Source organism: Schistocerca piceifrons, unplaced genomic scaffold (genome assembly GCF_021461385.2).
Source record: "Schistocerca piceifrons isolate TAMUIC-IGC-003096 unplaced genomic scaffold, iqSchPice1.1 HiC_scaffold_1872, whole genome shotgun sequence".
Classification (NCBI taxonomy): domain Eukaryota; kingdom Metazoa; phylum Arthropoda; class Insecta; order Orthoptera; family Acrididae; genus Schistocerca; species Schistocerca piceifrons.
The window spans coordinates 2915274-2933384 of NW_025727759.1; the positions used below are offsets into that span (position 1 = coordinate 2915274).

The 18111-nt window shown below is 36.3% G+C and overlaps 1 protein-coding gene across 1 annotated transcript in view; it reads right to left on the reverse strand.

Annotated features, from left to right (window-relative positions):
* The window catches only part of LOC124741139 (uncharacterized PPE family protein PPE62-like), a 59067-nt gene extending 45552 nt beyond the window's left edge, over positions 1-13515 (reverse strand). The window contains exons 1-2 of the mRNA XM_047248666.1: positions 13509-13515; positions 11635-11748 (exon numbers count right to left, since the gene is read on the reverse strand). Of these exons, the coding sequence (XP_047104622.1) occupies positions 11635-11748; positions 13509-13515 (121 nt within the window). The remainder of the gene's footprint in view (positions 1-11634; positions 11749-13508) is intronic.
* Positions 13516-18111: the final 4596 nt, after the last annotated feature.

Consider the following 18111-nt stretch of genomic DNA (forward strand, 5'->3'; position numbering starts at 1 on the left):
ACGCTGGGAGGTCGCGTGTTTTAACATACATGTTGTGCTATTGCCAATAGTAGAAATTAAAGATAACGCAGGACAATATTGACGACTTGTGTATAAAACTGATATGATTAATAAATGTGATTTTCACTGTGAGTAAATAATGAAATTCCTGTTCTCTTTTTGTTTTAGCTGTCAGATACATAAATTTTTTTTGTCCGTTTACTGATAAATAGTTGTAACAGTATTTTTTGGTCTTTCTGTCCATCATACCCAACAAATTAGCTGCTGATGACAGACAAATCCATAGCAGAGCCCAAGGTCTAGATCAGGGTGGGAGGTTGTGTTTTAACATTGCTTTTGTGTTATTGCCAACAGTAGAAATTAAAGATAACGCAGGACAATATTGTCGACTTGAGTATAAAAATGGGATGATTAATAAATGTGATTTCCACTGTGAGTACATATTGAAATTTCTCTTCTCCTTTTGTTTTAGCAGACACATATGTAACATTTTTTATTTTGCATTTACTGATAAATAATTGTCACAGTGATTTATTGGTATGTCTGTCCATCGTGCCCTAAAATTTAGCTGGTGAAGACAGACTAAGCTGTAGTGCTGCCCAAGGTCTAGATCAGGCTGGGAAGTTGTGTGTTCAACACTGATGTTGTGCTATTGCCAACAGTGGAAATTACAGATAACCCAGGTAAATATTGTCACCTAGTGAATGGAAAAGGAATGATAAAGAAATGTGAAATACACTATGAGTAAATAATGAAAAATCTGTCTCCTTTTGATTTAGCTGTCACACACATAAATTTTGTTGTTGTGCATTATCGATAAATAATTGTCAGAGTGTTTTATTGGTCTGTCTGTCCATCATGCCCAAAAGTATAGTTGGTGATAACAGATTAACCTGTAGCACAAATCAAGGTCTAGGTCAGGCTGGGATGTTGGGTGTTTTAACATTGGTGTTGTGCTATAGCCAACAGTACAAATTACAGATCCTCCAGGTGCACTTTGTCGTCTAATGAATGGAGGATGGATGATAAATAAATGTGAAACACACTGAGAGTAAATAATGTAAAATGTATCCTCCTTTCATCTTCCCTGTCACATACATAAATTATTTTGATATGCATTTATTGGTAAATGATTGTCAAGTCGTTTTATTGGTCTCTCCGTCCATCATGCCCTAATATTTGGCTGGTGATGACATACTAAGCTGTAGCAGAGCTCAAGGTCTAGGTCAGGCTGGGAGGTTGTGCGTTTTAAAATTGGACATGTGCTATTGTGAACAGTAGAAATTACAAATCCTCCAGGTAAATATTGTCGTCCAGACAATGGAATGGTGATGATAAATAAATGTGAAATACAGTGTGAGTAAATAATGAAAATTCGGGTCTTCTTTTGTGTTAGCTGTCAAATACGTAAATCTTTTTTCTGTGCACTTACTAATAAATACTTCTCAGCATGCTTTATTTGACTGTCTCTCTATCCTACTCTAAAGATTAGGAGGTGATAACAGACTAACCTGTAACAAAACCCAAGGTCCAGGTCAGGCTGCACGTAGCGTGTTATAACATGATGTTGTGCTATTGGCAACAGTAGAAATTGCAGATAACGCAGGCAAATATTGTTGTCTTGTGGATCAAAATGGGATGATTTATAATTTGGAATTTCACTGTGAGTAAAGAATGAAATATCAGTTCTCCTTTTGTTTTAGCTGTCAAATACGTAAATATTGCTGTTGTGCATTTACTGAGAAGTAATTGTAACAGTGTTTTTTTTTGTCTGTCTGTCCATCGTGCCCTAAAATTTAACTGGTGATGACAGACTAAGCTGTATCAGAGTCCAAGGTCTAGATCAGACAGGGAGGTTATGTGTTTTAACATTGCTTTTGAGCTATTGCCAATGGTAGAAATTTAAGATAACCTAGGACAATATTGTCGACTTGTGAATTAAAGTGCAAAGGTTAATTAATGTGAATATCACTGTTAGTAAATAATGAATTTTCTGTTCTCTTTTTGTTTTAGCTGACACATAGGTAAATTTTTTTGTTGTGCATTGAAAGGCAAATAACTGTAAGAGTGTTTCATGGGTCTGTCTGTCGATCGTGCCTTAAAATTTAGCTGGTTGTGACAGACTAATCTGTAACAATGCCAAAGGTCGAGGTCAGGCTGGGAGGTTGCATGTTTTAACACTGATGTGCTATTGCCAACAGTAGAAATTACAGATAACCCATGTGAATAATGTCGTCTAGTGAATGGAAAAGGGATGATAAATAAATGTGAAATACACTATGAGTAAATAATGAAAAATCTGTCTCCTTTTGATTTAGCTGTCACACACGTAAATTTTGTTGTTGTGCATTTACCGATAAATAAGTGTCAGAGTGTTTCATTGGGCTGTCTGTCCATTGTGCCCTAAAATATAGTCGATGATAACAGATTAACCTGTAGCAAAACCCAAGGCCTAGTTCAGGCTGGGATGTGGTGTGTTTTAACATTGATGTTGTGCTATTGCCAACAGTAGAAATTACAGATAATCCAGGCAACAACTGTCGTCTTTTGGATTAAAACTTGATGTTTAGTAAATGTGAATTTCACTGTGAGTAAATAATGAAATTTATGTTCTCTTTTTGCTTTAGCTAACGGATACATAAATTTTGTTATTGCCATTTACTGATATTTAATTGTAACAGTATTTTTTTGGTCTGTCTGTCCATTGTGGTCTAAAATTTAGCTGGTGATGACAGACTAATCTGTAGCAAAACCCAAAATTTATGTCAGGCTGGGAAGTTGTGTGTTTTAACATTGACGTTGTGCTATTACCAACAATAGAAATGATAGATAACCTATGCAAATATTGTCATCTTGTGTATAAGTATGGGATGATTAATAAATGTGAATTTCACTGTGAGTAAATAATGAATTATCTGTTCTCTTTTTGTTGTAGCTGTCAGATACGTAAATTTTTTTGTTGTGCATTTACTGATAAATAATTGCCACAATGTTTTATTGGTCTGTCTGTTCATTGTGCCATAAAAATTTGCTGGTGATAACAGATTAACCTACAGCAGAACCCAAGATTTATGTCAGGCTGGAAGGTTGTGTGTTTTACCGTTGATGTTGTGCTATTACCAACAATAGAAATTATAGATAACCCAGGCAAATATTGTCGTCTTGTGGATTAAAATGGGATGATTAATAAATGTGAATTTCACTGTGAGTAAATAATGAAATAGCAGTTCTCTTTTTGTTTCACCTGTCAGATACATAAATTTTGCTGTTGCGCATTTACTGATAAATAATTGTAACAGTGTTTTTTTTGGTCTGTCTGTCCATTGTGCCCTAAAATTTAGCTGGTGATGACAGACAAACTTGTAGCAAATCCAAATGTCTAGTTCATGCTTGAATGTTGTGTGTTTTAATGCTAGTAAAGTGCAATTTGCAACAGTAGAAATTGATGATCTCCTATTTAAAAGTTGTTGTGTTGTGTATTTTAATGGGATGAAAATAAATGTGAAATGCACTGTGAGTAAATAATGAAAATTCTGTTCTCCTTTTGATTTAAATGTCAAGTATGCAATTTTGTTGTTGTGCATTTACTGATAAATACATGTCAATGGGTTTTATTGGCATGTTTGTCCATTTTGCGGTGAAATGTTCGTTATGATGTGGGACTGACGAGTAGCGTAGCTATAGGCGGAGGTGAGGACGAAAGTTTGTGTATTTTAATATTGATGATGTGCAGTTGTCAACAGTAGAAATTACAGATTCCACAATTAAACATTGTCATCTTGTGAATTAAAAAGGTATGATAAGTAAATGTGAAATTTACTGTGGGTAAATAATGAAAATTCTGTTCTCCTTTTGGTTTTCTGTCAGATACGTAAATTTTTCGGATGTGCATTTACTGATAGATACTTGTCAGAGTGCTTAATTGGTCTGTCTGTTCATCCTGCCTGAAGTTAAGGCTCTGATGACAGAATCACCAATAGCAAACTTCGATGTCTAAGTCAGGCTCGAAGCTTGCGTGTTTTAACGCTGATGATATGCAATTGTCAGCAGTAGAAATTACAGATCCCCCAGGCAAATCTTGTTGTGTTATGAACGAAAAAGAATGATAAATAAATGTGAAATTCTCTGTGAGTAAATAATGAAATTCTGTTCTCCTTTTGTTTTAGCTGGCAGATATGCAAATTTATTTGTTGTGCACTTAGTACTAAGTACTTCTCAGAATGTTTTATTGGTCTGTCTCTCCATCCTGCTCTGAAGATTAGGAGGTGATGACAGACTAACCTGAAGCAGAGCCCAATGTCTAATCCGTGCTGGAAGGTTGTGTGTTTTAAAGTTGATGAAGTGCAGTTGCCAGCAGTAGTAATTACTGATCTCCCAACTAAATATTGTTATCTTGTGAATTAAAAAGGAATGACAAATAAATGTGAAATACACTATGAGTAAATAATGAAAATTTTGTTCTCCTTTTGTTTAAGCTGTCAGAATGTAAAGTTTTTTGTTGTGTGGTTACTGATAAATTCTTGTCAGAGTGTTGTATTGGTCTGTCTGTTCTTCCTGGCCTGAACTTCAAGTTGTTATGACAGACTAATCTGTAGCAAGGCCCAAGGATAATGCCAGGCTGAAGTGTTATATGTTTAACACTGATAATGTGCAATTGCGAACAGTAGTTGTTACAGATCCCCTAGGTAAATATTGTCATCTTGTGAATTACAAAGGGATGATAAATAATTGTGAAATACACAGTGAGTAAATAATGAAAATTCTGTTCTCCTTTTGTTTTAGCTGTGAGATACGGAAATTTCTTTTTTGTGTATTTACTGATAAATACTTGCCAGAGTGTTTTATTGGGCTGTCTCCCCATACTGCCCTGAAGTCTAAGTCGTGATGACTGACTAACGTGTAGCAAAGCCCAAGGTCTAAGTCAGGCTGGAAGGATGTGTGTTTTAACATTGATGATGTGCAATTGCCAACAGAAGAAATTGCTAACAGTACAAATTAGAGATCCCCCAGGTAAATATTGTCATCTTGTGAATTTAAAAGGGATGATAAATGACAATTAATCACTCTTAATGTTACAACCCTTGCTTTTAATTTTGGTTAATTAGATTTTTCTATATGCTGAATGAGTCCTTCTGACAAACATGTCTTTTCTCATTTCTTAACATTTTTCATGTAGCCATTTTGCCTTAGCTTCCTTGCACTTCCTATTTGCTACATTCCTAAGTGAACTTTATTTATTTATAAATTGTGTCTGTACAACTGCTCTTCATGTTAACTAAATTGTGATATGAGTCTATATCTGTTTTTGGGTATGCATTACAATCCAATATTTGATTTCATTGTGTAATTTACCTGGGATCTTTGCTGTATCTCCCTGCCATTTTGAAGTATAACCGTTCCTCCTGTGGTTCTTGAACACGGTTTTCTCTGTTACTAGCTGCAATTTATTGCTGGACTCAATTAGTCATTCTCCTCTCTCAATCATACTACCAAGTCCATATTCTCTTGTTAGCCTTTCTTCTGTTCCTTCTCCTACAACCACATTCCAGTCTACCATGAGTATTAAATTTTCCTCTCTCTTTATATACAGAGTTAGCAGTTCTTCTTCTTCTTGTAAATTTCCTACACCGTGCAGTGTCTCTCACATCGAAGTTTCCATCTACCCCTGTTATGTCCTCTTCTTACATATCCCTGTCCTGCAATGCCAGTCACACTCCACTGTTCCAATGTAACTGAGATACTTGAATTAGTCTGCAATGGGATAGAACTCAAGTGTGTTCAAAGCAGTTCTAAGTCGTTTAGAAAGATATTTTGAGAAAATTATCATCTTGTGTAGAAAATGATTATTTCTCCAATTTTGGTAGAGCAGACGTGCCAGGTATAGGAAAAGCTCCAATTTATTGGAGTGTCTGACTGGTTTCTCCTATTTGCGATTAATGGTGCATTGTACTGCTTAATAGCCACGTGTTTGTAAGCGAACTGTATTTCACTATGTTTGGGTGGTTTTCCATTGGATGGTATGTGTGAAGAGACGTGTTTGAGAGAAGTCGTTTAGTTACTTTGTGGTTGGGGATTAAAGCATGCACTAAGGGGTAGTAGCGTTGCATTGAATTATTGTGGTTGTATACGTGTAGCCTACCATAGCATGGAGGAATAGTTACTTAATGATATTTGATTAGTATTTCTTATGTGACTTCGGCGTGAGCGTTGTAGTATAGTAAATTCCGGAAATCTCGTTGGATGCATGGAGTGTGCAGGCTATATTAAAGAGAATGGGTGTCCTACATGACAGTTATTTGTTGAGAAACAATCGGAAGTTTATTGAGAATTTGATAGCTTTTCACCTTGTCCCTAAATGACAAATCAAGAACTGTTTGTTAGAGAACACCGTAATTCTCTCTAAAAGAGATCATCGAGTGTTGCTTTTTGAGTTTTAAATATTAGTGGGTCATGGAGGTCTACCTCTGAAGTGGCTCAGCTTTTTTTATTATTTAAAGTTCATATCGTTGAAAAGTGGCCGTGACACTCAGGTATTTTTTATTACTTATTATTTTTCCGCTTAGAGGGGTATTGGGTAGAGAACCAGCACTCGTAAAGTAAAATGCTAACTTGTACCTGTAAACCAATCAATTGCAGGAATTAAAGAAATAGCTGTTTTTAAATTGAAAATGTCAGTACCCAACTTGTGCCTTATCCCCAAACTACTTCATGAAAAATATTTAAAGGCATCTTTCAAAGCAGACTAATATCTTGAATATATCTTTTCATAATGAAGCAAATCCAAAACACAATAAAGTAAAAGACTGCAATATTCAACGACCTATATAAACCTCCTTGGGAATATTGGTAAAAACAAAGTTCAAAGAAAGTAAAGAGAAAGTATAGCCTAGTATTTTTCAGTTAATAACTTGCAACAAAAAGAAAGAAAATTAATGTTTATTTAGACATGGAAAGTAAGTTTATATTTTATCTGAAAGTGATTAATAAAACATTATTCCATTTAATTCTGAAACATAGAGAATGACAAAACAGTTTACTACAGTAAAATGTCAATAGACTCAAGGATACTGCTGTAGACGAGCACTCATGGAGACATGCATCTCGCAGGCCCCGAGGAATCGCTTCCGCATGGAGGTAAAACATTTTTACCTCCATGAGACTTGCGTCTAGGGGACGCCAAGGAATTGGGTCTGCTGATTGATTGAGGCTAAAGAAGTCATCAGGGAGACAGAACGTGTGTAGCAGTGCTGCCTGGTGACAAGAAGTGTAACGAGCTCTATTGACATTAGCGACGTCACTCACCTGTTGTTTAAAAAGCCATTACATGTAGATCTGCACACAGCTGTCATTTTGTAACGTCAAATAAGTCCAGATTATTCAATGGAGCTTAACTTATCGGAATTAAATGTAAAAATTAGGTTCGAATGCGAATGACAAACTAACCAGGTTGCAGCCATGGCAAATGCAGAAAAGCAGACCAAATATATGTAATAGTTACATACATATTCCTTGCATTTTCTGCAGTTTATGTATGATATTGTTCATAATATGTAGCAAAATATTCTTGGAATGCTTATTCATTAACTATATTTTCCGATTTTACCTTGTTCTTATAGGTTTTATTGCGAGAAGTGCGATAAATATGGTACCTTCAAATATAATGCAAACATAAATATTAGGCAATGTCATATGTCCGTTTGTCACCACAACAATTGTCCCGCACTCAAACTTTACGAGTTCCACAACTAACGAAATTATCACCCTCTCTAGGCCTCAGATAATATCATAGAGAAGTCCATAGAATAAATTTCCTGAGGAGGGGGGGGGTCGCAATATTGTGCCCCTGGGAAATTATGTGTTATGCTTCAATTTTGGTCGTTGTTATGTAAACAAAGAAGTATATGTCAGTGTTATGCACGAACTGCATCTTCCTATACCTTAACTAGTTTTTCAGAAACCGGGATATGTTCATATGCCATTGTGATAAACAATGTTGAATTAGGAATTGTTAATAGATTAATAGGTCTAGACAATACTCACATCTCCAAGTCGTGAGACTGTTATAGATGTAGGTCAATGGCAATCACAGTTTATCAGTTACAGTGAAATGTGTAACAAAACATTTGAGATAAATCACAAAGTTTCAGAGTGATACCGTATGTTTTAGTGTATTAGACATTCACTCATAGTTCTTTTACATATTCTGTCTTACAAACATAGGGCCTAGTCCGCTAGCTACAATACGGTATGTGGTGGTGGGTATCTTGTATGACATTTCTCTAAATTTTCTCAATAGTGTTGCATGTAAAGAACATGTTTGTCCAAGGTTTTCAAATTTGAGTTCATGAAGCATCTCCATAATACTTGCATGTTGATTGAGCCTACCAGTAAGAAATCTAGAAGCCCACTTCTGAACTACTTGGTTTCTTCCTTAAACTGACTGGGGATCCCAGAAATTCAAGTGGTACTCCAGAATGAATTGCATCAGTGTTCAATACAGGTGGGTTTCTCTCGATTTGTGGTCTGAGCGACACTCCCCTCATTCCCAGTCTTCCCAAATGTATTCATCTTCCCAGAGGAAGGAACTATGAGTACAGAAAGCTAGAAATAGTTTTTTTACTCAACTGTTGTTTCTTCTAATAGTTCATACAAACCATTTTATAATTTTTAGAGAGCACCATCAGCTGTTCATGTAACTGTAAAGTTAAATATCTGTTTAATATGAACATTACTGTTATCCAGTACATGCATCCTTGAGTCCAAACATTATGATTAATTATAGGAGAGGAAGCTAATGAGATACTCTTTTACTTTATATTTATTTTGGATAATTTACTTTAAATCATTCTCAATCACAATTTGAATTTATTTGTGGTCATTGGTTTCGACCACTTTTGTGGTCATCTTCAGACCCATTGGCAGGGGTTGTCTATGGAGCAGAACTCCATATGGCAGTAAATCACTGTTTCAGAAGTAATTACATTTATTTAATATTGGGGCTTCCAGTTTTCTGTCTGATGCCTGTCAGCAACCTGTTAGACTACAGGGTGTTAAATAAAGGAACAGTCATGGAGATCAGCACCACCAATCATTGATAAAATTCTGATTTTGCACCAGAATGTAAATTTCTATTCTGAATCCAAGGCAGAGAAACAGTCTGTGCAAGTATTATGGCATTTAATTTCACAAATAATCCTTAATTCACACTTCTTATTAACACCAAATAAAATTAGGGGGTTAACATATTGACATGAGAGTGTAAAACTCTAAGACAATGAGGAGGCTTCTGTAAGATGTCAGACTATCACTTTTACGCAATTATCTTACTCACATGGATAAAAGTTCCGTCATAAGATTCCACATCAAATCTGAATAGAATCCCATGCTTTTGATTACTGCCTCTATCACTATTGTCAGGGGCCAAGTCTGACTGTCATAAAATAGTGAGGTTCACACTTGTGCCCAGTGGACACAATGCGATTGGCTGAATTACATCATGGAGAAAGCATATGCTAAAGCAACACCCTCTGCATCCATAGGTCACATTTTCGCAAGCTGTCCAGCACAGGTTGCAGTGCCATAACTTGTAATAGGTGGTGAACTATGTGAAGTTTTTCTCCGTAATTTTTCTTTCTGAAGTGCATGCTTCCACACATTGCTTAATTATACTGATTAATTCGAAATTGTGTGAAAGTATTGTGTTATATTCAAATATACTGCCTCATGTGCAACATGTGGTCTGTTCTTGTATTAGAAAATAGCAAATAAATAAACTGACAATTACATAGCCAGCGTGTGTATTGTTGTGATCACTTAGTCTAATTTCAGCTGCTTCCGTAATTACAGAGACCAAACAGCTAGAAATATGGGCCAGATCCTCATCTGCTTAAAGTCTATCTTGCATTTACTCACTAAACAGTTCTCAGAAACTGCTGATTTTCATTTTTTCATGCTTAGGGTGATGATCAACACAGCAATTAGCAGTAGTTTGTATAGGCTGTCTCACATAACTGATACCATAATCACAAGGAATATTACAGCCTGAGAGTATGTTTGTCAGGTCACAACCTTCCTTTAATTTTCCTTGGTGACAAAAAGACTCTTCTGATTCCTTGCCTCTTTACACTCTAACTTACCCATTGCACCACAGAATGGAAGCCATGCTGTGTCTTTGTCCTCATGACTTGGCTGATGATTTCGTCAACAGATTTGACCTAATTTCATATACAGAATGTTTGTTTGGAGGGAGGGGGGAGGGGGTTGGATTGGGCAAGAGCAATGGGAAGCTGAGGAGGTATGTTCAAGGGTAGAAGTAAAATAAATAGTGACTAAATGGTGGTGGCAAGGGGGCAGGGGGTGGTTTTGAATCTTAATAAATACAAACCAGAAGAGATTGTGTCACAGAATTATGACAAGACTACGGACTACATGTCATAAGGCATGATCCCAATTTATACAGCAGTGTTCTATCTGAATTAATAGCAAACTTACTTCCAACTTGGAATTTGCATAGACAGCAAAGACATTTATTACATGCCTAATACTGCAAAGAATTCAAACATTATAAACAATATCATGCTTTTCTGAATATGCAAACACACACAACAATTCAATAATAATCATGAGAATAAAAAACATTGTTTGTACTATATATATATATGTATATATATCAAAACAAGCGTAGAAGGAAAAACGCCTTCAGTTGATTCCAAAATCACAGGCCAGACTAGTATCACAAAGACCATTAGACTACTCCTAATGACTGCCAATACCAATCATTATAAGATGATATCCAAATTTACCTATTAGTGTTGACATTGATAACCATCAAAACATATAGAGTGTATTTTCTGGAGTGTAGTTCCACAATCAAACAAAGATATTCCTCTCTTCTACTCTTATTTTGTACACCTCCATGCCCCAACCCTCCTTCCACCGTGTTCTGCTCACATCTTTCCTTGATCATGAATGCTCACTTTACCATGTGCCGTCCACCCCCCCCCCCCCCCCCACACCACCCTGTCCCAATGATCTGTCTGAACGTTGACCCCTTGCCTCAAGTGATGCAAATGTATTATCGACTGCCACTCACCCTATGGTCAGGCCAGACCCACCACATCAGATACACTAGAAGGTGCCTCAACAGCAGAACCTGTGGTGAAACAAATGATACCCGAGCTGTTCCAAGCAATGCACCAGTTTCTCCGCCACCATTACACCTGAAGACAGCTGACCGTAGTTAAAAGCACCTTGAGCCAATCATGAACTGCAGCCAGCTCCTCTTGTGTCCAACACACACCCTATCCATCCTACCGTTTCTAACTTAAGAATTAAACTATAAAAACAAACAAAAAAAAGCTAAATATGTGACTTACTACTGTTTGACAGAGTCTGATGGCTTCTCCACACTCGAATAACATTATATTGCATATATTATGTGTTCTTACCTAAGTGCTGGAATAATTTAATAACCTGTTTAGGCACTTTAAAGAAATTTCACCTTCAACTTATTATGTGTATGTGCAATACCTAATAGACTTACAGTAAGCTTCTATTCCCTATTTTAAGTTTATTAATACCAGAGATTACTGGTTCTCATTTACATAAGCTGAGATTAATTTGGAAGCCTCTCACCACATCCCCCTTGTCCCTTCCCTTCCTTCTGTCTCTTGCCCATACCACCTGTATTAATACTGGACTTTTGTTCCAATGTGAACTTTGCACTCTCAATTGTGATTATTAGTTTTCCTAAAGGAATAAAAAATCATTTAGCATGATGTACTGTTTTTATGGTTTTTCAGTTGATTTTTGTTAATTATCTGTCAAAATATGACAAATGAACTCAGCACTTCTACAACCAAGTCAATTAGTGGTATGTAATAACAGCTAATTATGTGATGGGAGAATGCTGTGAGTTGAGAGCTCCAAAGTTATGATAGATAACACTTGGCATGATACTCTGAAGTAAAGTTTTTTTCTCTGGTATGTTAACTTATTTGCCTATGAATCTAAGTACGCTTAATGTGTCATACATATTTTGTGATGTTTCTGAGCAGATATCCTGATGATGGGCAATGTCTGAAATGCATTACTAATTAGTCGTCAAAAGTGGCTAAAACATATACTGTTGTTTGCTTAATATTTTCTGGTGATTTACCCATAATTATTTAATCCTTGCACGCTTTTTCCTTTTGCATTTATTTTAAAAAATAAAAGTAACTTCCTATACAGATATAATGGTACATTGTACATGGAAATTCAATCTGCATTTTTTGTTTCATGGTCCTGCCAGCTTGTATTTATTTTATTTATTTTTAATTGAATTATTATATTTTTTTCTGTTTTCAGTGTGTTCACTTAAATTATGAATAATTTAAAAGTACATAAAACATGAATCATACAACTTGCTGAAATACTAAGAAGAACTTCCAGAATTTCTGTAGAATGTGTTAACACTATTATTCTGATCACTTTACAGAAAATTATTGAAACAATCATTTTAACTCTTTCACTTTACAATTTATTACTGTATTTGGTGGGATGAATTTGTATAAGATACATTACTTCTTGAAAAGCTGCCTGCAACCAAAACTTTTTTATTGAAAATGTATGTACGATATTATGCAAGTGTTTATTTAGGCAAATAGTAATATTATTTAAATAAACTGAAAGTTAGTTGTTTCTGTACGCTGCAAGATTTTGAAATATATTCCAATTAATTCGCAAAATTTACTTCTTTTATGCAATTTTCAAGTGCATCTTTACTTCAATGATACTCTTTACTTTCACTTGCCTCTTTTTTTTCCATCACCTCAGTTAACTACCTTCATTTCTTTCTTTTACAAATGTCTGCCAAGTCATCAGGTGTAGCCTGTCTAACCCATAACCAGTGTGGTGGGGTAATACGAGTGCCAGGGAATTTTGTTTATGTTTAGATTGAATGCTTGTAAAATTGTAGTGCTGTAGGTCTGCATACTTTGCACTCTGAACTGTAAAACCAAGTGGTTGTGTTTAGAGCAGGTAAGTTTGGGGCCAGACTGACCCCACCACACTGCTTGTGGGATTTCTCTAACGAACTGTTTCCTGTTCCTATAGACTGAAACGATGTTATATTCTCGTAAGGAAATGAAAATAAGTGATCAGCTCGATGAATGGCTACAGTCTATCCTTGACTAAGTACAGCTACACACACTGATTAACCAGAACATTTTGACCACCTACCTAATAGCACGGATAACAGTGACGATGCATTTTTGCATGGAATCGACGAGGCCTCGATAGGTCACTGGAGGGAGTTGGCATCACATCTGAGCACACAAGTCTCCTAATTCTTGTAAATTCTGGGGAGTGAGCTCTGATGCCATGTTCAAGTTCAATCGCGTGCCAGTCTGTGTGATGGGCAAAATCAAGTATGTCTGTACGATCACCCTGTGTGAACAAGTTCTTAAATGCACAAGGTAGAAAATGAAGAGGTGTTGGAAGAGGTCATATATTGATCTAGCACTTACCAGGCATCGGTCCTCCATAGGTCTCCAAAATTCTTGTTCTGAATGCAGCCTCTGGTCATTCCATGTAATGGGTAATATTTTCGGAGAAATTCTAAGGGCAATGAATGATTTTTTCTTCTTTTTGTGAATCCATCAGAGGTGGGATATAGGACTGCAGCTGGCTTCAAATTCTTGTGAAAAACCTTGTACCAAACAGCTGTTTTTCTTTTTATAAATCCTTTACTATATGCAGCTAGTTTCGGCATCCCATTAATCTTAAGGCTATACATAAACCACCAGATAAATGTATCACATAGTTGGTCTGCATTATGCAGGTGCCACCGGTTTTTGTTACTAGATTCCACGGACTTCAGACTGATGTGGACACCTCGGTCGTAAGACAACTAGTTATATTTCTACAATTATATGCACGGTATCCATTCTTTCAGACACCCAAAAGAACAGTCACTGTGCATACAATTGGATCTACACATAGCCTAGCTTGGCATTGGGGAACTTTCTTCAGTTCAGATGCACTCATACACTCAGAGCCATTTGCAGGAATATCTCACAGACACGGCGAGTGAGAGGGACTGCTGTAGTGAGGGTACTAGTGCAGTAGTAGTGACATATGGAATTTTGGGTCAGATGGGAGACTTGCTGAGGTAATCCACATAGTCATGATGGGCACCGTGTCTGGGTAGTGAAGTAGTCAGTGCAACTGCCTCGAGAGCAGGAGAGATGGGTTCAAATCCTGATCCAGTAAAAATTTTCTTACGTCACCATTGATATAGGTCAATACAGTAAGAAAGCACTTAATAAAATTATCATAGGCTAATACTTTTATGTCAGAGGCATCCACATGGAACTGAAGGAGACATTCACAGCATCTAATAAAAAACTGCTGGGACCTGCACAATGCAGACCAACTATGTAGACATGTTTATCTGGTGGTTTGCATACAGCCTTAAGATGGCTGCCATTGGGTCACCAAAATTACATGCATGTAATAATGGATTGATCGTAGAAAAACAGCTGTTTGTTACAAGGTTTTTCACAAGAACAAATGAAAAAAATTCTGAAAAACCAGACTATTTCTCCAACAGAAAATACCTGATTGGTGATATGTGTCATGCAATTCAAGCCATCTTGAGATTATTATCCTATTCAGCTTTCTTGAAGTAAAAATGTATTTACAATGATGCCTACACAAGTTAATCTTTTCTATAACTTTTGCAAGCTTTATAATAAAATTTGTATGAAAAGTTTACTGTACATGTTTACTTATCCTGTAACTACAGCTAACTGATGCATAACAGAGTGCTATTGCGATGGGTTTACTCATATGTTAATTCAACCGACAGATTTGGTTCTTAAGATTTCAAGAAAATATAACATTTCCATATACTATGTACATGTCAGAACCGTTTAAATGTAAACATTTAAATTATAGTGAGGAGTATGTGATTTTTAACATGCTTCACAAGTTTGATTTTAATTGCTTTAACCAAAGAAAACTAGGTTGAACCTCTTGCACAGCCCACTTTTGTATATTATCCCCTAAATGTCACAAAGTTGCCAGCAGCCATGGCAGACGGCTCTGCTGTGGCTGGTGTTGTCCTCACAGCACTTACCATGTTAAGTAATTACTAGGCATTAACTGAACTATTGGGCAAAAACATTCCATTAAAGGAAAATTCCTCAGACAGACATTAGAATTTTGGCTGCACTTTTTAAACAAGACTTCTAGATGTGTATACTTCATGCTCGAGGTCCTGAAAAGCTGTTAACACATCGACTGCAGTACTGTCACTAAAAGCCACACACCTGATGCCACATGCCTGGCGACAAAACATCTATCACAAAGAATGTCATAACTGACATGTTAAATATAGAAAATTAGACCAAGAAAGTCAGCAAAACAGATTCTCGGGGACTGTTTTAATATAAAAAATAATAACTAGAACTGAATAAACAATTTTCAGCATGGCCAAGCAAATTTTGCTTTTTGACTTCATTCAGTTGTCAACTGGAAAACATTCGTACTGTAGGATTCTGGTGAATACTTATACTTTACCTGTGAAAAATAGCAAAACCAATTGAAATGACTATGTACATGGTCCAATTAATGTTATAGTTTAGTAGATATTTCAGTTACATTTTGTTAACTATATGCAATAGGATAAATGAGTAAAAAGAAACACACAAACAGCGACATTTTCTTTATTAAGTACACTCGGATTTCCATATCACCCTGAGGTACCGAGTATGATGAGTTACTCATTTTTTTACATGGCGAGTTTCCCCAGTAGGCCTATAACCCATGATACACAAACATGCACACACAACTGTAGGACAGATAAATTTAATTCTTAGAGTATGTGTGATCAAAGCCAACATGTACACTCAACACTTCAGTGTCAGGTTGCACCAAAGCACTAGCAACAATTGACTTTTCAGCCAGGGTTGGTTTACCAAAGACACTTTTTGGACTGAAGATCTCTTTCTTTGATGTTCGTTGAACTGGCACCTTCTCATTGGTGGCACAGTTTGACCTCCTTTCTTGGAGCAAGGGTTAACAAGTGACAGCAATTTCTTCCCACAGCTTCAGAATTTGCTCACTATCTCCCGGTATGTCTAAATTGTTCCTTTTGTTAAGAGAAATCTGTTACACATGAAACTGGATTACAAAAAATTGTTCCTATGGCTCTGAGCACTATGGGACTTAACATCTAAGGTCATCAGTCCCCTAGAACTTAGAACTACTTAAACCTAACCAACCTAACGACATCACACACATCCATGCCCGAGGCAGGATTCGAACCTGCGACTGTAGCAGCAGTGTGGTTCCGGACTGAAGTGCCTAGAACCACACGGCCACAAAGGCTGGCAAACTGGATTCCAATCTGGGTTCCATGCATTGAGTGATACAAAAAAAAAAAAAAAAAAAAAAAAGTTTCTACACAATTTATGGACAGTAAAAATAAAGTTTATTAATTACCCATTGTTGATTACAATGATTGTAACTTTCATGTCTTCTAAGACTAGACCATTAATACAAATAATCCTTTCATGTGAACTGAAGGAAACTTTGCAATACAACATTGCACCAGACTACTGAATGCACAAAGAACGAAATTCTATAGTTTTACCAGAAACATTCCTACTATTGAATAGTAAAAACTTATTATTATGCGGTGTTTCTTACCGTCCATTGACTGGAATACAATCTTTTCATCTGCAGTTTGAACCATGTGCTTTTTCTCCACATGTGCTCTCAAATTAGCCAATGCATTGAAGGAATAGCTGCAGTCATCTTGTGGGCACTTAATCTTACCTTCTGTATTTGACTCTACATCGTGCATTTTCCTGATGTGTGCGTATAAAGTTTTTCGAAGCTGGAATGCTTTATCACACACAAAACACGTGTTTGAATCTGCCATTATAAACATAGGCCTAGAACACACAACAGTGAAGTACTATAACGAGTTAGCCACACAATGTATCGACAGACAAATGGCCTCGTTTAAAGAACTGTGTGTTTCAGAAAGTAGCAACGATCTGGATTGGCTGATGTGGGAGACAAGATCATGGCACGATGTGACCAATCAGCAAAGCCAATTCCTCGGCGTCCCCTAGACACAAGTTCCATGAGCGCTCGTCTGCAGCAGTATCCTTGACTCTACTGATATTTTATTGTAGTTAACTGTTTTGTCATTCTCTACGTTTCAGAGTTAAATGGAATAACATTTTATTAATCACTTTCAGATAAAACATAAAATTACTTTCCCTGTCTAAATAAACATTAATTTTCTTTCTTTTTGTTGCAAGCTATTAACTGAAAAATACTAGGCTATACTTTCTCTTTACTTTCTTTAAACTTTGTTTTTACCACTATTCCCAAGGAGGAATATGGCAGTCTTTTACTTTATTGAGTTTTGGATTTACTTCATTATGAAAAGATATATTCAAGATATTAGTCTGCTTTGAAAGATGCCTTTAAATATTTTTCATGAAGTAGTTTGCAGATAAGGCACAAGTTGGGTACTGACATTTTCAATTTAAAAACAGCTATTTCTTTAATTCCTGCAATTGATTGGTTTACAGGTACAAGTTAGCATTTTACTTTACGAGTGCTGGTTCTCTACCCAATACCCCTCTAAGCGGAAAAATAATAAGTAATAAAAAATACCTGAGTGTCACCGCCACTTTTCAACGATATGAACTTTAAATAATAAAAAAAAAGCTGAGCCACTTCAGAGGTAGACCTCCGTGACCCACTAATATTTAAAACTCAAAAAGCAACACTCGATGATCTCTTTTAGAGAGAATTACGGTGTTCTCTAACAAACAGTTCTTGATTTGTCATTTAGGGCAAGGTGAAAAGCTAACAAATTCTCAATAAACTTCCGATTGTTTCTCAACAAATAACTGTCATGTAGGACACCCGTTCTCTTTAATATAGCCTGTACATTCCATGCGTCCAACGAGATTTCTGGAATTTACTATACTACAACGCTCACGCCGAAGTCACATAAGAAATACTAATCAAATATCATTAAGTAACTAGTCCTCCATGCTATGGTAGGCTACACGTATACAACCACAATAATTCAATGCAATG